The 21,140-nt window shown below is 41.1% G+C and overlaps 1 protein-coding gene across 1 annotated transcript in view; it reads right to left on the reverse strand.

Moving 5' to 3' along the window:
• Positions 1-21,140, reverse strand: part of Maml2 (mastermind like transcriptional coactivator 2) — a 323,223-nt gene that overhangs the window by 91,368 nt on the left and 210,715 nt on the right. The window contains exon 2 of the mRNA XM_026402743.2: positions 9,398-11,023. Within this exon, the coding sequence (XP_026258528.2) occupies positions 9,398-11,023 (1,626 nt within the window). The remainder of the gene's footprint in view (positions 1-9,397; positions 11,024-21,140) is intronic.

Consider the following 21,140-nt stretch of genomic DNA (forward strand, 5'->3'; position numbering starts at 1 on the left):
TCCTCTGTCAAAAAACAACCGGTATTTTTTTTCTACAACTTTTCATTGCCTTCAGGATAATGGAAAATAATTACTTAAAATATCCCTGATAAACTCCTAGTTGTCCCTTATCCATATGATTCCTCAGGTTATAGATCAGTTCAGCCTCCATTAAAAATGCCTCTTCAGAATTCCCACCCACAGGTTGAGCCAAGGGGGCATCTGAGATGGAAGTGTCTTGCTTCCAGCTCTGACAATAGGAACTAGAAGAACTAGGACTGCAGGTCCTTGGGCGAGTGGTGCTTTAAAGGCAGACATAGTGGAATTGGTGTGGAGAGAGGTGGAAGTGCCAGCTCCTGTTTTCCTTCTCAGGAAGAGGAAGAAAGAGTATTCTTCTGATGTTCTCAAATCCCTGGAACAGGGGCAAGAATCAAGGGCCAGTGGTATAAGTCTGACAAATATGTTTTGGGTCCCTAGAACATAGTAGAGGGCGAGTGATTGGAATATAGTGGTGATCAAGACAGATACATCCCCCACTTCAAGTAGCCTGCATCTAGTTGGGGAAAATACACTCAGGAATGAAATTATGTGAGAAATGACAGATACTTCAAGAGAGGAAGGAGAAGGAGCTCCCAGAGCCAATAAGATGGGAGCTAACCCAGATCTGAAGGTCAAGGAAACCTTTTAGAGGAAATAACTGCAGTCTTAGCTAAGATACATTAAGACTAGGTTAGCCAGAAAAAGTAGAGCAGAAGAGTGTTCTAGGCCGAAGGAACAGTACATGTGGAGACAGGGGTGGGGCATGTGGAAGAGAGCATTGTAGCTTTCAAGTATTAGAGGACATTTATTACGGAGGGAACTGAGAGAAGAGTGATTATGAGTTTGGGGGAAGGCTTTGTGGATGAGTGGGAGTCAGAAAAGGAGAAAGTTGGGAATGAAATACATAAATCCTATGTTTGGCAACAGTTAGATCATATAGAGCTTTATAAACTACATAAGGAGTTAGAATTTATCCTGGGAAAATGAAGACCATTTAAAGGTTTAAGCAGCTGACATGATCAAATTCCTATTTAGGAATGCTCACTCTGGTCGCACATTGGCAGGACCTGAAGGAGGCAAGCCAGTTAGCAAGCACCTGAGCAAGAAGGGACAATGGTCAGAAGCTTCCTGGATGTGTTCTGCCCACGGGCATGCCCATTCAGCATTCATGAATCTGTGCCAGAGGCTTGTGGGATATGAGATGGGCCGGCCAGCTCATTAGCCTCATGAGTCTCCTCAACATGGATCCTCTTCCAGGAAATGTGTCTTCCTCCTTATTGTCAATAACAGCTCCAGCAGTTCTGTGTCCCTGCCCTGCCCCTTTCAAGGCTTGCCATGGAACAGACCTCAAGTTCAGGGAAAAGAGGCTACTTCAAAATCAGTCTGTAGAAAAAAGGGTGAAAGAAGAGGGGGGTGGCACCAAGAAGAGAACTACTGAAGACCCAGAGACAATAGAGATGTGAGCCAAAGTCCAGAACGTGAGGCACACACACTCCTGTGCTTACTTCACACAGTCCTGTATACCTGGGGACTTCCAAGAAGCACAGACCTGTAATTCCAGTTACTCTGGAGCCTGAGACAGGAGGATCCTAACTAAGTCTGAGGTGAGCCTAGGCAACAGCAAGACCCTCTCTCAAAATAAAATTTTAAAAAAGGGATGGGAATGTAACTCAGTAAAAGAACACCTGCCGTGGGCTGGAGTTGTAGCTCAGTAGTACAGCACTTGCCTAGCATGTGTGAGGCACTGGGTTTGATCCTAATGAAAAGAAAGAAAGAAAGATAGATAGATAAATAGATAGATAGATAGATAAAGGTATTGTGTCCCTCTTCAATTAAAAACAGAACAAAACAATGACAATAAAAAAACAAACAAATAAAAAACACCTGCCTTGTCTTGCCTAACATTACGCAATGTCCAGGGTTCGATCCCTGATACCATAAAAAAGAAGAAAGGAAAAAAGTAAATAAATAAAATAAAGGAGAGCCAAGACAATTCCCTGTTTGTGAAGTTCCTTTTCTAAAGGTGGAGTTGAACTTAAGCTCCTGTGAAACACAAACTGTGGGAAACGTTTGTGATTCAGTGAGGAGGAATGAGAAGAAGAAAGAAAGATAAACTCAGCCACCCCCTTCTTTCATCCTGGGAGACCTTAAACATTTGATTTTGCAGGATGCACAGCACAGGAAAGCAGTCTTGGCTTCCCTCTATTATGCTCAATTCAATTTATTGCTTGGAGAATAGGGCATCATTTTATTGCTCAGATTCATTGCATCAAATGCAAATATTCAGCTAGGGTTCTCTAATTAGTATCCAGAGAGCTGCCCCCACCCGTGTGGTGTGTGTGTGTGTGTGTGTGTGTGTGTGTGTGTGTGTGTGTAAGTTGGATCTTCCCTGCTTAAACCACAATGTAGAAGAGTAAGATGATTCACTCACATTACATCTGTCGATGCTAGCAGTCTAAACATTTGTACATTCTTTTGTTTCAGACCTAAAACTCCTTAAAGTAAACACCTTCTGAATCTCAAGGCTTTGCACCCGACTTTAACCATTAATGTGCAAATTTACTGATAAGTGCACTGACTAAACTGCTTTTTCCTTCCTTCCATTTCGCCAAAGGAAACCACTTCCCTCTTCTACCAAACCAATAAGAACTGCCTGGAAAAGGCAAAACTAATTAGAATGGGTGCAAAGGGGATTATTTGAGTCACCTACATTAATGCACATTACAGTTAAATATCTGTCAGATTTTCCATTAACCCTCTTTCATTTCCAGCTCCAGGATCAAATCCATTTCTTAACCCTATACCCTGTCTTTCCCTAGTTGGAAACTTGGTATTCAACAGGCTAAATTACACACTAATGCTTTAAATGCATAGCTCTTATTGATGGATGTGACACACAAAGACCTTGGAATGAGAATAGAAGCCATTTCCCTGACTGTGGAGTTGAACTCTATGTATTAGGATCCTAAGGCTAACATGTTCTTCCTGTTATTGTGTTTATTTCTTTATTGAAGGATACAGGAGTTGTTACTTTAATTAATTAACTTCATTGTGCTTTGAGCTAGAATACCAAAATAAAATAAGAGGGAAAAGTAGAATACCTAGCAAATAGAGTTCTACTCTGTAAAAGGTTAAAACAGCATGTTTACAAATTGAACTTGTTGACTTAGGGAAAATGTCTCTGTGATTTTTGCTATTCTATATTGGGTTGTTAAGGATCAGGACAGTATAGAATACACATCCAATGGGAATCTAAGCGGGACAGATACCTCCTTCAGGAGGAAAGCTCATTAAGGTAAAGTACCTTGTCTTCTCAATTTTTTAGATTAAGTGGGTACAAGTAGGGTCATTTAATGTTGATTCTCCAGTTTCCAACACATTGTAGGAACTTAATACACTTTCATCATATGAATGAATGATTGCAAGAATTAGGGATTTACCCTACTGAGGAAATGAAAGTGACTTTGAATGAGTTCTTAAATCCTAATGCATGATGTTAAAAAAAGATAATAAACAATATTTTATCATTAAAAAATCTAATAAAACTCCAGAATATTTTGCTTTAAAAACTAAATTTTATGCCCTCTTCCTTGATTGTTTTTTATTTTTTAATTTTCATCTAAGATAAGAGGTATAAAAAGCCCACCAGTAAATTATTCTAGCAATAGAATATTGCTATATTAGCCTGCAATATGATAAAAATAGTTCAATTTAGAAATGCTGATTATTTAATTTTTTAAAAACTTTAAAATTTTTATGCTTCCCTTTGCTGCACCAAAACTTCTTCTTTGTTCTCAGTTGTAGCATCAGTACCCAGAATTGTGCCTGGCACAGAGCAGGCGTTCAAAAAAAAATTTGTTTTTTTGAATGAATGAATGTGTTTAAAGCTACTGCCAGAGTTAAAAGCAAGGCAGACCTCAATTTAGCCTGGAATCTTTAGTTCACTGCTCCTAGTAATGCAGACCAGGAAGCTTAGAGATCAGATAAACAAATTCAGTGAATTTGACTGAAAATCTCTTTCCACAGCAGAATTCATTTAAATGGTACCACAGATACAGTTTTTGCCTAGGAATGTAGAGAATAGTAGAATTTCAACCCCCCCCCTTTCTCTCTCTCTCTCTCTCTCTCTCTCTCTCCACACACACACACACACATACACACACACACACAGCACAATCCAAACCTCTTCTACCAATTTTCTTAACTTAGGCAGCATAGTATGTAGACAGCCCTAGATTTTAAAATCAGGCCAATTATTAACTGTAACTCTGAATGAGGAATTTGACCTTTCTGGGCCTGATGTCTTTGCCTGTAAAGATGATAATATCTATCATTTGGGTTATTTGTACCCAGCACAGAGTGGGTGCTAATGTTAAAACAAAACAACAAAACCCCTCCTGCTAATTTTTCCAATAAACATTTTTTAGCACCAATGATATGAATCTATGTATCTGGAAACTCACTGCATCCTGTGTCCATCAGTGTCATGGAGTATTAAAACCAAAAAAAAATTTTTCCCTCGTAAACTTAGAAGACAAATGATGAAATATCCTGGCCTGACACATCCCACAATGTGCTTGTTGTCAACCTTTTCCACTCTTGCCAAGACCCAGCCAAGGTGAGTCATGATGGAGGTCACCAAATGGTCAGGAGTCACTTGCAGGGACCCTTGGATCTCTCTTGGGTCTCTATCCCATCTTCACTCTAGATTTCATGTTATTTACTTTTGCCTTTGACCAGAAGTTTGCCACCGTCCTTTGGCCTCATTCTTGGGTCTTGAATATCCTGTTTTCTAGCCTCTGTAGGACTTTGGCTTGGTTTTGTCTCACTCCTTCCCTGCTCCTGACTTCCTCTAACCTTGTTCAGGCCTCTAAAGCAGAACCCTGGCGCTAGCTTAAGTGAATGACCTTCGGCCAAACTCTAGCTCCAGCAATGGCCTGGCTTGGATGTTACATTATTGCAAAGCACTGAATTCCAGATTTTCCTATTCAAATGGGAATTTTAGTGATACAAGGTTTCTGTCTTCTATCTCTGGCACTTTCATCAGACAATAATAAAGATTTAGAAGTACTGTCAGTATATGTGAGCTAAAGTGATTCCTTCCACCACCACTCAGGCCTGTTTGAAAACAATTTCCTGAGTGTTCATCTTTAATATCAGATATGCACTATTACTTTAAAGAAGAGTGGGAAGAGGACATTAGGACACTTGCTGAATTTATCCCAAGGTTAAATCAAGTAAAGAAGAATCAGCTTGGCAGGGTAGAGAGGCTGGGGTGAGGTTCATAACATATGATTGGGGAGCTTGGCTTTAAACTAAGGAGAAAATGTACAAATTCATGTTTCAGTCATAACAAACCATCCATTCACTGGCTGCCTTCCTTCCCAGAAGTTTCAGACATGGAAGGATTCTAAAATGAATATAGAATCTGCTTGAGTTGCATAGATCTAATGTTAGAAAAGATTCACACTTTTAAGTGACTAATTATATAGCTGTGGAAAATATCACTTGTTTGTTCAAGAGGTAAGGACTTGAATTGAACCCTCATGAGCCCTGATCAACCACCAACTCTTACACTTCATCAAGTGTTCAGTGACATGAAGAAAATCAGCCATGCATATATGATATCACTGTGCTGTCCTTTCTCATGACCCTCAAATTGGGAAGAGAAGAAACTATAACCAGGAGGTATCTCTATTGGCTGAGCCTCAAAATATCAGCAAGACAAGAGTCCACTGAAAATGTTTTGTAAAACACCAATGCCATGTGTTCTCCCAGTAAAGCCATGGAGCAATAAGGTTACATCCAACAATTTGATCATGGTGCACCCATACCTCAGGCGTTGTTCATATCAAGGAGTCAGAGGTGGGTACACAGGTAAGGAAGATGGGTCTGGGAACTCCCCCAAATGCTCTCAGCCTGTGCCTGGATCTGCCTGAGTTTAGAGTTCTAAAAGAAAGACCCGCTTTGTGGCATCTACTGAGTGAACTTCAAGCAACTGATCAACAAATTCAACCTACCATTTGGTAGCAGAGAATCAAGATTTCTACCATTTCTAAGACTACAGGGCTCTAGTTAGCAAATCCCACAGTAAATATTCCCATGTTTGACGAAAAATGAGTATGACAAGAAGAAAAAATATTACTTGACTAGTATTTTCATGTAAGATGCTTTGGTTGATAAATGTAATAGTTATCTAATTCCCAATCCTTTCTTCCCATGACTTTGGTCATGAGTCACAGAGATTTAGCTGTTCTGGCGAAAGAATACACGTCCTTATTGTTTAGTATAGATGGAAATGTTAAAACTATTCTTTCTAAGTTAAGAATAGTTGGCAATATGCTGGATGAGACAATAAGAATCAGAAAAACCTTAGAAATATGTACACAAAAATTGCTTCTCAAAACGATCATCTTGAGAAACAATTCATCTATTTTCTTTATTGCCTTCAGACAAAGTTCACACACCACCCTTGAAACACAGCCTTGAGGTATCATAATTATTCCTTGGTTTTGACCCAAAGCAACATTACCCAGTTGTAACTGTTTTCAAAAATATTATTGTGTTGGCAATAATCTACCAAATGTGCTGTAGTGCTCTAGATCCCTAGAGAAAATTCTGTAGCTATACTAAACAATGGCACCATTAATAGTATGTGCACAGCCCTCAGCTGGATGCCTTCAAAAGGGGAATACTTACTGATTACAGAACTCTGGTCTATTTGCTTAAAACTCAGATGCAGGACTACCTCTGGGTCACACACAGAATCACTGGGCTGGAAGGGAAAATGTGGTTCCCTCTACACAGCTGTAATAAAACATTAAATGTGTAGCTAGTGCCTGCTTATATAGAAGAGGCCTTTAGCTTGAAATACTACTGTTTCTACCAATTTCTAAGGGCCTTCCTGAAGAGAAGAAAAATTTCTTGGCATCATGTGCACTGGAAAAGGTGAAAAGTGATTTTGGGCCCTGGAAGATGTTTGCAGATTTGGTCCTCATCACTCACTGGTGTGCTTGTGTCTAGGAAGCCTGAATGCAGACTAAGGGAGGAGTATGTGTGCAGTTGCTGATATCAACACTATGCTCCAAAACAGGACAAAGGATATTGGAGGTAGCAAGGACGCTCCCAAAAAATATCTGATGGGACATGAATGATGTGTATTTCCTGTTCTAAATTGTGAATTTTGGTTAGTTCCATAATATTTATTCTCAGGAAAGTCCACGATCACACACATTTTTATAATTTTCTTTCTTTAACCTCTTTGAAGTTTAAAGACGTAAGGTTTTTTTTCATCCCCCAAAGTCTTAATCTTCTATGTAGATTATATTAATAGGGCTCAATATAAGAAGAAACCCTTTTTGTTTTTGAGAATCCTTACATTGGTCTACAGAGTTCATTCATTTCTCAACAAATCCTACCTCTGAGAGTTATATCCTAGTGGCTGAAAGTGTAGGCTTTAAAGTAGACCATCAGGATCCTGGCTCTGCTATTTAATTTCTGTGTAAGCTTGGGAAAATTACTGAAGCTCTCTGCACCTCAAGTCTCCTATCAATAAGGTGGAAATAATGGTACTTTCCTCATATGGGTGAGATAAAATACTGCCAGTAAGAGCAACAGAAGTTATCCCAGATATTGAGTAGGTACTCAATAAATGCTAACTCATTACTATCTTATTTATAATTTCCATTTGTATGGTCAGAAGTCTGGATCAAGGAGTACAAATTGCTACATACTTACATGGCTGCACAGGGAAAGAATTACAGATAGTAATATACTGTAATATATATTACTGTGTATATAGAATTTCTTCTCCCATTACTTTAATCTAGTGTCTTTCCTATGTAAAAATAGTCCTTGTTTAAAAATAATATTTTGATATTTATGGATCTCTACGTGATAATCACAGTAATAATCAGTTTATTCCAGACTCTGGGCTAAGAATTATGTCATTTCATTCTCAACAGAACCCAGCAGATACCATTAGGACCCTTATTTACAGGTGAGGAAGCAGTCCAAACAGGTTCTGAGAGGCTTGAAGTTGCATACAGCTAGGCAGGTCAGAGTAAGATCTGACCCTGTGTTCATCCAAATCAAATACCTTCTTACAGCACTAAAAAGCAGTTTCACAGTTTGTTTTTAAATAATTCTAAAATTTCTTTCATTTGTTTGTTTGTTTAGGTTTCTTAACTGTCTAAGAGCTGAAAGTCTTACTTGGCACATGGCTTTTGAATCCTCCTTGAATCTAGTTTTCTCTTGGCCCATATGTAGGGCAAAGGTCAGCTTGGACACAGCCTGTGGTGTTCATGGTATTCTTTTCTGGGCAGCTGCCATGAAACTACTCTCAGAATGCTACTGGCCTTAGGCTCAGCTCCATCGTACTACCCCAACATATTGTTTTGTAATGTGCTATGTTGGAGCATGGACAGATAATGTAGACTTGTCAAATAATATGTCAAAGCAATGTTCAAACTTTCTTCCTTCCAGGAAGAGTTTCTTCCTTCCAGGAAGAGTTTCTTCCTTGGGGATCAGGGCTTACTTGCCTGTATGTGCTCTGAAGGCACAGGGCTCTCTCTTTATGCTGTTCCTATCAGGACAGAGTAAATCTCTATTTTATGTAAATCAAAGGACATGAGGCAATCACAGTTAATACTTAACTCAGGCACTACTTTCTCCAGAAGCCTCCCTTGATTTCCTCTTTCTAGGGAAGATACCCAACTTCTGTTCTCTTATCATTACTCTTTCCCATCTAGTATTAAAATGATAATTTTAAAGCTTGTCACTCTCTTCTGACTGTGTTTGTAGACAGGGATCATGTCTCATTTGGTGCTGGTAATCAGCACACATGCACCAAATGCACTTATGGCAGGATCTATTATGAAGGTTGGGCATTAAGATATTACAGTCAGTTGGTGGAGGTATAGTCCAGACATTGAATACTCATAATATCACTTCTGGCATTGTTCTAATACTCAGCATGAATCACAATATCTTACACATGTAGACACTTGGGAAGTGGACATTGACTCAATGACTGATTAACTGGTTGGATGAATGAACATCAAGCACATCAGAATCTGACTGGCAACTGGATATGTCATGAAAGGCATGAGATTTATAGCAACACTTTTTGTTTTATTTAATAATGAACAATTCCTAATAATCAAGAACCTTTGATCATTATACATCCCAATAACAATGCTCCACAAGGAAATATTAGCCCTTGCCCTTAGACACCCTAAGAGAAATAGGCTCATGAAGTCTTCATGTGAACCCATCAACACCACCACTGCTTTTGGTCTTGATAATGCCCCAACATAAGCATATTGACCAAGCTAAATGGTCTCTGGGAACTCTATGTTTGGAGTGGTAGAGCCCTTACCTGTCTGTGTTGTTGGGAGACTTGATAGCCCAGTCCTGTGATGGACTGATTCTGAATTTTCTGAAGCAGGATCTTTTGCTGAAGTGGTAAGGGTGACCTCATCAAAGGCTGGCTTGATAAGGGTTGGGTGGGCTGTGATGGTGGCTGCTGCTGCTGCTGCTGCTGCTGTGGCTGCTGCTGCTGTTGCTGCTGCTGCTGCTGCTGCTGTTGCTGTTGTTGTTGCTGCTGTTGCTGCTGAGCTGAAATAGAGCTCTGCTGTTGCTGCTGCTGTTGTTGCTGCTGCTGCTGCTGAGCTGTCATTGAGCTCTGCTGCTGCTGCTGCTGCTGTTGCTGCTGCTGCTGCTGTTGGGTATAGTGTAGGAGAGAAGGCTTGTTCTGAGAAGGCAAAACAGAAGGCATCTGCTGGTTTGCTTGATCTGAATTAAAATGGAACAGAGGCTTGGTGTTGCCATGACGGGGCTCCAGGGCTGGGTGGGGGTTGTTAATAAAACTTCGGCTGAGCACATCCAGATGCCCACCCTGGGTTGAGGGGCTGGCCTTGTAAATGTAGTTAGCCATTACTTTTGACTGGTTGCTACTGCCAGCTACCCCGGACATAGGGGAGCCCTGTGGGCTGAATGGCTGCTGACCAAAAGAAGGGCTGGGAATTTTCTCCTGCCCAAATGGACCTGGGGATGGTCCAGCAGAAGAGGGCAAGGCTGACCAGTTGGTAGGCTGGTGCTGCTGCTGCTGCGGCTGCTGTTGCTGCTGTTGCTGCTGTTGCTGCTGCTGCTGCTGCTGCTGTTGCTGCTGCATCCGGGCATGCTGTTGACGATTGGCCGCAATCTGTTTGAGTTGCTGAGCATGGGATACTTCCTGCCAGCTTGGCAGGGCCCGATTTGCTCCTGACACTGTCTGAGGCTGAGCCTGGCTCTGAGGGACTGTAGGAATTGGGGACGAAGTGGAGAGGGCAGAATTGGCCATTGAGAATGCAGGGCCAGCGGATGGAGGCCTTAACTGAGGAGAGCTGGAGGGGCCTTGAGTCAGGCCAGGTGAGTATTCACTTTTGATCACCATCTTCTCCATGGGCAAGGAGGGTCGGGGCGTGCTCCTCTGGCTCTGCTGACCCAAGTCAATGTTAAATGGGTCGTCCTGCTTTATGGTGGCATTGATCATGTTCTCCAATTCAAGGTCACTCATGGGAGGCACAGATATGTTGGTCAGTTCATTGAAAAGTTCCTGCAGCTCAGGATCCATCAGTTGCTCTCCAGGGTCATCTCCATACCTATTACTAAAAAGATTCTCCTGGGGCATTTGACCATCCATGTGCTTACTGCAAGACAGAGTCTCTCCTGGCTCTTTCTTCACTTCTTTTAAGCCCATGTTAAACAAAGCATTGCCAGGAGAATGTATGTGGGATGGCAGTGTGCTAATCTTTCTCGGGGGTGCCTGACTCATAGGCAAGGCCCCTGGCATAATTTGATTTTGTCCATTATTTACTTGGAGGCCACCTTGTCCAGTAGAGAGATTCTCCCCAACACGGATTCTTTTGATATCAAGGAAAGAGTTGTCAACAAAGCCATTGGGCCTCTTGCTGTTGGCAGGAGACAGGTTAACTACCTGTTTTCTTTTCAAGGAACCCTGGAGCTGAAAAACAGAAGGGGAATGAAAAAGAAAAAATTGAGATATTAATTCAGTTATACTTTAAATCAAGATCAACTAATATCTAAACTTTTTTTTTTTCATTTACACACAGAATGCGATTTTTTAACAAAAGCACAATTGAAGCACAGTCTGGAATATAATGAAATTCACAGTAGCACAAAGAGAACAAAATAAATGTTTCTGAAGGAGCATGTCAGTTAGGCCAGAGATCACAGTGGCCTCCATGATTGGTTGGTACACAGGCCAAGGGATGAAGAACCCTTCAAATACAGAAGGAGTTACTCACAGTATCTAACGTTAGTCACTAAAGCCAGTTGTTTTCTGGAACAGGCCAAAATAGTCCTCCTGCATGCATACACAAGCTACAGGTGATCAGCATGCACACATTTTTGCCCCAGTTGGGAAAACACAAACAGGTCTAAAGCTGACAAAATTTCTAGTCCCCCCCCCCCCCGCCACACATAGTTTCAATCCTGCCATCACTAGTATCCTCTAAGTAGGTGATTAGAATAGTCCTCAGGTCCAAGTAGATATTCTATCTGTTGTGCATCTAATTTTCTTCCTATAATCCCACCACTTTGCATTCAGGCATATGACAAAACATATTGTTCACAGTGGTCCCTCTGCTCCATGCTGGCCATTCCCAGATTGTAATCATTTTACCTGAGACTGAGAATGTCTCCATGCTTGCTGCCCCTGGCCCCTTCATGCTAGAAGGGGCAACATTATGAGGATACACAGAGCCATGAGATTACCATTTATTCAGTGAGACACTCTAGGTATACATTTTTCAGGAACTCCTTTCTTCTGTTGATTGTCTCTAAATCTTGTAACGAAAACCAAGGTGTTGAGAAGAAGTGCCACACAGTTGCCAGGAGTTCAGATTCTGGGATCAGACTAATCCAAACTCACACTCCAATTCTTTCTCTGAACGTCATGTAACCTTGGCAACTTATTTACCTGAGCCTCAATTTCCTCATCTGGAAAAGGGGGCAAGCACTTAAGTTATAATGAGGTAATGCATATAAAATTTAACACAGTGCTTGCTGTAGTAACGAATCAATAAACGGTAATTTATAGAAAAAGCATGGCTTGTTATATTCTGAAAGGGAGCATGTCTCCAAAATGGCAACATGTTTAAGTAGTTCATGAACTCAGTGATTAGATTTTCTTTATGAAACTTGAAAGTTATTGAGAAAGATTTAAGGACCATACACTTACACTGATAAATTTCTTAGAAGGATAAAACATTCATCACTGGGTCTCTGGTCCTTGTTGATTTGTCTCTAAAATGAGAATCTATCATTCAATGCATGGCTTTCTCAGTGCTGCTGACCCACTTTAATTATTTCATGTTTGCTCAGGATAACCATAAAATACCTGAGGTATAATGCTTCCCAGATGGAAAATTCTACCACGTCTTTCCTTCTCACTTATAGCCACTCCTTCACCCTCCTGAAAATTCGTAGGTAGCCTAATCAAGAAGGAAAGATTAACTGAGAATACATTCTATGCCAAGTATTTTAAATATGCTTATTTTATTTTCCTTAATCTGTACAACTATCCCATTATATAGGTAATATAATCCTTGTTTTATAGATAAGGAAACCAAGGCTTAGAGAGTAACTTGTCCAGGGTCACATAGCTAGTAAGCAGTAGACCTAGACTTTAATTCAATGTCTGTAGTTCTAAAGCCTGGGTCATACCCACTCTAATATGGTGGAATTAGCTTGTCTAGGCCCACAGTGTCCACCTAGCATGAAGGGACCAGGGGCAGTGAGTATAGCCACATCTTAGACCACAGGTAAAATGATGAGAAATCTGGAAAAGGTCAGGATGCAGCCCAGAGCCTAATATGAAGGATACGTCTCTGTGATCTAGTTAAGCAACACCAGTTCCAGTTATTCCTTACCCCATGCCTGAACTGTCTGCTCACAGGAGGTGTGTAGTTATGGTGTGTGTGCAGTTATAATGTGTGTGCAATGCTGGTATGACAGGTTTTGACTTTTACAATTGTTGATTAGTAACCACAGAGAGAACTCTGACCCTGGTGGCCCAGTAAATCCTTCCCATGAGAATTCTAGATTTGGAGAAAGTGAGACCAGGTTCTCCCTGGATGGATGTACACTGCTATACAAAACTTCTGAGCTATTATGATGTCAACCAAAGCTATAGAGGAAGTAAGTCTGTAGAAAGAAGAATGAAGCAGAAAGGAAAGACACATGGAGGGCCTGATTCCAATCCCAGGTTAGATCTGCAATGAATCTCCCTGTTTGCTTGAGCTAACTTTAGCTTGAGCTGACTTTAGCTTCTGTTACTTTCAACCAAGAGCTCTAACCAAATTCCCTGAGACTTCATGTTCAGTGTTGAACAAATTTGCAGCAAGGAACAAAGACACACACACCATGGTGAAAAGCTTCCTGCCATTCCCCATCTCTGCTGTCTCTCTGATTTGCTGACTCCTAATTTTGTCTACTTCCTGGTGTAGACAACATCATCCTAGAACTATGTCAGCCATCACCACATTCAGCAGAAACTCAAGTTGCCACAGTCTGTCTTCCCCAGATCAGGAAGAGCACAAACCAGAGAGATTCAGTCACGTTGCTTTTGATTTACTTCAGCATTAGCTGTATTTGAAGGTTCTTTTGCAACTAGTAAAGAACAAACAAAAGAGTACATTCTTTTTCCAGATTTGGGCTGTTGCCGTTGATTTATTTTTCCACTCTTTTGAAAAAAAGAAAAAAAAAAAAAAACCTGTTCTGCCAGATTCTCCCAGTGCTCAGGCCCCTCCCAGGCAGTTCAGTGCACACTCTGGGAAACAGTGCCAACTCTCTCATTAGGCCACCAGGAATGTGGAGGCAGCAAGAGAATTAGCAATAGCTGTAGTGGAAGTGACAATAGTAATAACAGTTAGGGCATGTGCACTAGGCTTCTAGGTAAGCTCTTTGTATAAATAATGCCATTTAATTCTGACAGTATAAAGGAGATACTTTGGTTCTATGATTCTGCACAACAGCTGTAAAGGTGGATACTATTTGTACCCTTGCCCCCATTTTGCAGATGAATAAAACTGAATTGTAAAGATTGAATAACTTTTCTACGTATCATACACACAGTAAGCAATGAAAGCGGGAATCAAACTTCACTTCTCCAGGCCACAGTTCTTTCCTTTACATACAACATTATCCCTGAAATTTGTTTCCTGCCCAAGCCCAGAAAATAATGAGCACTGTGGTGAAGTTTGTTCTTTATGAGTGGGGATGGCAGGTCACACCAAGCATAGCTGGGGGGATGGCTTAAGAAAAAGTGATATGTGGCTCCGTGAGGATGGAAGAGATCCCATTAAAACTCCAATGGCAAGAAGGCAGGGCAGGGGAGGGGAGGCGACACTTATAATGTGTCGGTGGGAATGTGCATTAGTCCAGCCACTGTGGAAATCAGCATGGAGGTTCCTCCAAAGATTAGCGACAGGGTGGGGGGGAGGGGGGACTGGGGTTGTGGCTCAGTGGTAGAGTGCTTGCTCGCTCACCTTGCAGAGACAAGGCACTGGGTTCGATCCTCAGCACCACATAAAAATAAATAAATAAAATAAAGATTAAAAAAAAAAAAGACTAGGGATGGAACCACCACATGATCCAGTAATGCCACTCTTTGGTATTTACCCAAAGAACTAAACTCTGTCTACTATGGCAATACATGCACACTCATGTTTATAGAAGCACAATTCACAAAAGCCAAACTATGGAGCCAGTCTAGGTGTATCTTTCAACCAATGAATGGGGAAAAAAAAAGTGGGATGTATACACAATGGAGTTCTATTCAGCCATAAAGAATAACAGAATTATGTCATTTGCAGGGAAATGGATGAAACTAGAGAGCGTCATGTAAAGTGAAATAATCCAGACTCAGAAAGTTAAGGGCCAAGTGTTTTCTCTCATATGTGGAAGCTAAAGAGAAAAAAGAAAAAAAGGGGTATCATGAACTTAGAAGGAAGACCAGCAGGGTAGAGGTAGGGGTGAAGGGGGAGGAATGAGGGGAGAGAAAGGACAGATACTGGGGAATGAAATTGATTGAATTATGTTCAGTGCATGTGTGAACGCCACTATTCTGAGTAATTTAGGCATCATTAAAAAATATTCCATTAAGCATAATAATTTACCAAGAGAATTTTGGTGATAGGCTGTGCCAGAGATAAGCTGTGTCCTGCCTTTTCAAAGTTTCTAATTATGTCACCAAAGCCCACTGAATGCACAGATATAGTAGGCACCAAACTACTGGTCCAATACAATATATATGATTTTCAAATTTCACTGTTTGCTTCAAAGTATTTCCTTCATCAGACAGAATTTTTCCCTCAGATACATGGTTTTGAATTATGATATAGAGCTCTTAAAGATCCTTGTCAAAATGGAAACACTCTAGAAGCGGGAGAGGAGAAACTATCATTAATACCTCGGTAAGAAATATTTGTCAGAAAATTCAATGTTGACTTATCAGAACAAGAATAAGAGACCTAAGGGAACAAGACCCAGTTAGAGGGATATTGGCAACTAAGACATGGGTTCCAATGGAGAAGGAGACGGGCAGGATTAGAGGAGCTGGAAGCTCCGCAGTGTAGACTTTTTGGATGGCTGGGGCCAGGGAAGGAGGGGAGATAAGTTTGGGGAAACTGTAGGGGCAGTGTATGTTCTGAGGGTCAGAGAGCAGCAACTTCCAGAAAGCAGTTAATCACATTGGAGAAAGCAGTTAATCACATTGGAGAAAGCATCTCCAGTACAGATCTCTCACCAAGGGTCAACTCACAACCAACTTTGATACTATGGGAAAGACATAGCTCCTAGGGCCACAGTTAAATCTGGAGCCTACAAAAATGTATTAGTTTATTCAAAACAGAAGAAAAAAGTGAGTGATTAAGTTCAATAGATATCCTCACATCTCATGTAATTTATTTATCTTCATGCCAATCTAGTTGTAAAATACAATTTTTAATATTTTTTTCCAGAAATGCTTAATCTGCATAGGCATTCTGCAGTGCAGCCTGTCATTTATTCTCACAGTTCCCCCAAGCATGTGTTCTCATCCCCATTTGATAGGCAAAGACACTGAGGATCCTGCTATTAAGATTACACAGTTATGACATGGAGGAAGGCAGGAGGCCAGCCCAGGCCTGTCTCTTTCCAGTGTCCTGCTTCTCAGCTGCTGACCCCACTGCTTGATTCCTTTTCAGCTTTCAGCTTGCCACATGCCAACACTGCAGTGGACACTGTGGACACAGATGGGACAACAGGGCAGTAGAATGCAGATGCACTTCGGGTCCAGGGCAAGGGTGAGGGTGTTGAGAACACCTAGGAAAGGATGGCGGGAGGGAAAGTGACATCATTGGTTGGAGGTTGAGGTTGAAAGCTTCGTACTTCACCCCTGAAGCTCCAGTAGGAGAAAGGGGAGAGACAATGGATTGTTCAGCTCATCGAAAAGATTAATGAAGCTTCCAGAGAGAGATCTGAACCACACTCATCAAATCATCCCTGGCATAAAGGAAATTTGCAGATGACTAGCCAGTGGCAGGATGGCCTTCAAGTTGGCACTACCTCACACAATTTACACTTCCTCCATTACCTAGATGGACTGAGAAACATTTTTATTTTGTACGTTAAATCTGCACCCCAAAATTGTTAGGTTTAATTTGTGAGATTATGTATTTAATATCAGCATTTCAGTAGCCATCTGAAGAAGGTGCTTCTTGGGGGAAAGATTTTCAACACAGCAGGCCCAGTCTGGTTTGGATACAACACAGGGATCATCATTTTCTCCTGCTGAGATTCAGCAAGCTGTCTCCTTCTGCTATTTGAATACCCTGATGCTACTTGAGGTCTGTAGTCATTGCAGAGGTAGGCATTGGTCTGCTCTGACGGGATCCAGAAACTGTGGCCTGGCTGTAATGAGGGGATGGAGGTAGCATACCTATGGCCAAGGAAATGAAAGTGTGTGGCAGAAGCAGGGCCAGGGTCCTCAGCAAACTCCTTTTTAAACAGCTGTGCTTCACTTTTCCAAAGGACTCGAAACATAAACTTCCTGGAGGGATGTGACAGCGTCGTTATTGCACAATCCTCTGGTTTCTGTTTCTTCCCCTGTCCCCTATCCCTTCCCACAAAATAAATGCATTCTTTGTTTCTTGTGCTGCCCTAGAAACAGGGAATGTGCCACACAAAGGTAACAATTCAGTCCATAAGTCCCATTTTCCCCCACAAGTACATTTCTGTCTTTTCAACCAGGTATACACATGAGAACCAAGTTGGCCCCTGCCTGGATCCTCAAGGGATTATCTTGGTCCCATCATCTCAAAACTTTCCTTAGGCCATTTTACTCACGGCTGATTATAGATAGGGGTGGGAACAGATAACATTAGAAGGAGACCAACCCAAAAGACAATGTGTTTCTCTTGATTTGATTCTTGAGGTAAAAATGTTTGGGATCTTGGGATAGAAAATTCTAGTTCATCACAGTATTTGGAAGCCAGAATAATCCCTCTGTGTTTCTCTGACACAAAAACAAAATGGATGAGATTTTAGCTTTTGTTAGAGACAAAAAAAGCCCTCACTGCTTATTTGGTCCTATAGTGTTCTGAGCTTCCTGATTGATCAGCACTATTCTATGTCCATCAAGTAGCTAGGTGTACCCAACCAGACTGTCAGCCCTCAAGCGTGGACACTGGGCCTTCCCTAGCATTCCTTTCAGTATCTACCACCCTGCTGGGCATAGCACAGCTGTTGAAATAAGAGTTTGTTGAGCCTGCTATTTGGGAATCTGGATCCTTCTAGCTACTGAGCAGTAAAACTATGGTAAGAAGTCTGTGGGGAACATTTTCATGCCCAATTCACAAGCAATTTAATAGTTCCATTGGAGTTTTGTTTGAATGATCATTTTCTTCAAGGGGATGTGAAGCCCTGAGAACTAGAACCATGAGGAAAATGTGTCACCATTGAGATGAACCCAACTGAAGGGCTATGCAAAGGCATGTGATGGACTGAAGGTGGTGCTGAGCCTCCTGGTCAGATTCCAAAGCTGGGGCATCTTTAAACCTCATCTTGACTCCAAGCCCAACCTGAGTGAAAGCACGGCATCTGGGGAGGAGGCTGGACACTTTCTTTTCTTTCTTTTTTTTGATTAAAAAAATTTTATGTTTTTACTCTGATTATATTTGAAAATGTTGATGATAAATTAATCTCACTGTATTGTAACCAGCCAGTTCAATAAAAAAATTTTTTTTCTTGCCCCAGGAGTAGTAATAACTAATACATAGACACTGTGGCTTTCTTTCATATTAACTCAAATGTTTCTATACTGAATACATCTTTTTAAAAAATTTATATATGTTGGGGCTGGGGATGTGGCTCAAGCGGTAGCGCGCTCGCCTGGCATGCGTGCTGCCCGGGTTCGATCCTCAGCACCACATACAAACAAAGATGTTGTGTCCGCCGAGAACTAAAAAATAAATATTAAAATTCTCTCTCTCTCTCTCTCTCTCTCTCTCTGTCTCTTAAAAAAATTTTATATATGATGGTGGAATGCATTACAATTCTTATTATACATATAGAGCACAATATCTCTGGTTGTATACAAAGTATATTCACACCAATTCGTGTCTTCATATATGTACTTTTTTTTTTTTTTAAGAGAGAGTGAGAGAGGAGAGAGAGAGAGAGAGAGAGAGAGAGAGAGAGAGAGAGAATTTTTAATATTTATTTTTTAGTTTTCGGCGGACACAACATCTTTGTTGGTATGTGGTGCTGAGGATCGAACCCGGGCCGCACGCATGCCAGGCGAGCGCGCTACCGCTGAGCCACATCCCCAGCCCCCATATATGTACTTTGGATAATAATGTCCATCACATTCCACCATCATTTCTAACTCCATGCCCCTCCCTCCCCTCCCACCTCTCTGCCCTATCTAGAGTTCATCTATTCCTCCCATGCTCCTCCTCCCTGATGCTGGGCACTTTCCTGTAAGAATTTCAGAAATGTCTACTTTCACTCCTTCAAGGAAAAAAAAAAGTGAGGTTTGTGTTTGTTGATTGGTTGTTTTGGAGTTTTGTTGTTGCTGCTGATTTGTAAATGGTCGAAGAAGGTATGTTAGATCTATCTGCAAAATTTGTTCCATGAGATTTGGACTCTGAGAAATGTGATTACTTGAGTCAACAGAATAGCTTTTCTTTATGAAACGCAAGATAAAGTTTTATACAGAAGAAAGAGCTCTACAACTTCAGGATCTGTGTAGGGGAACGCTAGTCAAATCACTCTCCTTGTAAAGATACTAAATGGGGCTGTAGCTCAGCAGCAGAGCACTTGCCTGACATATGTGAGGCACTGGGTTCGAGCCTCAGCATGACATAAAAATAAACAACAAAATAAAGGCATTGTGTCCATCTACAACTACATTTTTTTTTAAAAGATACTTAATGCCAAGCTCACTCTAAGTTTCTTTGATGTCTCCCCTCCCCCTTTAATGTCTAGGTTATAAAAGATTGACTAAAAGACTTATAATTTACTTCAGAAACATGCTCACGCTCATCATTACAGGGCAGGGAAAAGCCACTTCCCAGCAGAATCTTCTCAGGGTGGATCCTTACATCACTTCCCCTTGGAGAAAGTTCCAGGCATATCATCAGCTCACAAAACATTCACAGAGGGGAAGGGGAAGAGAATAAGTGTCACACCATCTTGGACAGGGAGAAATCCTACCTTATCAAGGTAAAATGGAAAGTGGTAGGATCTCTGCTAGTGAACCTGGGTTCAAAATGCTGCTCTCCTCTTTTCTGCATGAGCCTAAACCAGCTACTTTCCTCAGCTGTATCATAGGGACAATTATACTGATGTCTTGAGCTTTTGGTAGAGATTAGCAACGTGTACATAAAACATCAAGAGTCTCAAGGCTCCAAGCAGAGCTGCAGACCTCCATCACTGGTAGCTCTTTGTTCAGCGGGAGAGGCAGACTTGAACCTAACTCTGTCAGACACTTCCTACTGTCATCCTGACTGTCCTAGGGGCCAGGCATATGTTAAAAAAAAAAGATGATGACAACAAAATTAATATCCCCTCTCATCTGTAAAACTGAAATTTGTTCACTCATTCATTCAAACAATACTAATTAAGCACTAGGATACTTATTTTGTAATACTTCCTATGTCATGGGCTAGTTGCAAGAACTATGTGGCTAAAGCTCAGAAAGAACATAGCACATGCTCTTAAAACATCATACTCGGTAACTGTTAGATGTAACAAAAATAAACAAACAGAATTTACCAGTCTTACTGGATACCAAATAAAACCAACCATGCAATGTGATGTTGCTCTGCAGAAGTGTGCAAAGATTATAACTGCAGAGGGGAGGGAACTCTGCCTGGGGAAGTTGCGAAAGAAATCCCACTCCTGACAGTGAAGCACCCCATAGATACTTCAGAGAATATGTTCCATGATATCTAGTTATTCTTCTAGTGACAGCATAAACTAAACTTGTTGCCCAACAACAAGGGAAAGTTCAAAGTAGGATTACTTTCCCATATAGTTTACTGCATTAAACAATGTAATTCCAGATCCACTAGTGATAACCAGTTTGATTACCTGCTGACTTCATCCTTCGTCATCCTGACTAGTTACTGCAACCCTAAGGCAATGACCAGCAGGAATAATTCAGAAATGGTCCCTCTGTGTTTAACACAGAAGTGAACATAATATTCTATAAAAGCCTGAAAAAAAACAAACCAGCTGCTTTATGTATGAAATACTTTAGCCATGACTCACTTTTTTTTTGCCCAAAATATATCGAAGTGAATCCAAAGTAAATGCTATGTCTAAAATGTTGGCAATTCTCTTGAAATCTCTAAACGTCCTCCTCAGCAGAATGTACAATTAAGTATCATTAATCAAGTGGCTTCTCTCCCCTCCTTAGCTCAGAGGGCCTGGTCTGGAAAGCTTTCTCTAAAAGGCCTAGCTCTAAGTCCATTCCACTTTCCTTCACGTTCTTTGTCCCTGCTTTCCTGGTTCTGGCACTTTCTGTCTTATATTGTTCTTGATAATTGGTGCAGGTCTAGGAGTTTTCATTT

This window comes from Urocitellus parryii, chromosome 4, assembly GCF_045843805.1.
Source record: "Urocitellus parryii isolate mUroPar1 chromosome 4, mUroPar1.hap1, whole genome shotgun sequence".
In the NCBI taxonomy this organism is placed as follows: domain Eukaryota; kingdom Metazoa; phylum Chordata; class Mammalia; order Rodentia; family Sciuridae; genus Urocitellus; species Urocitellus parryii.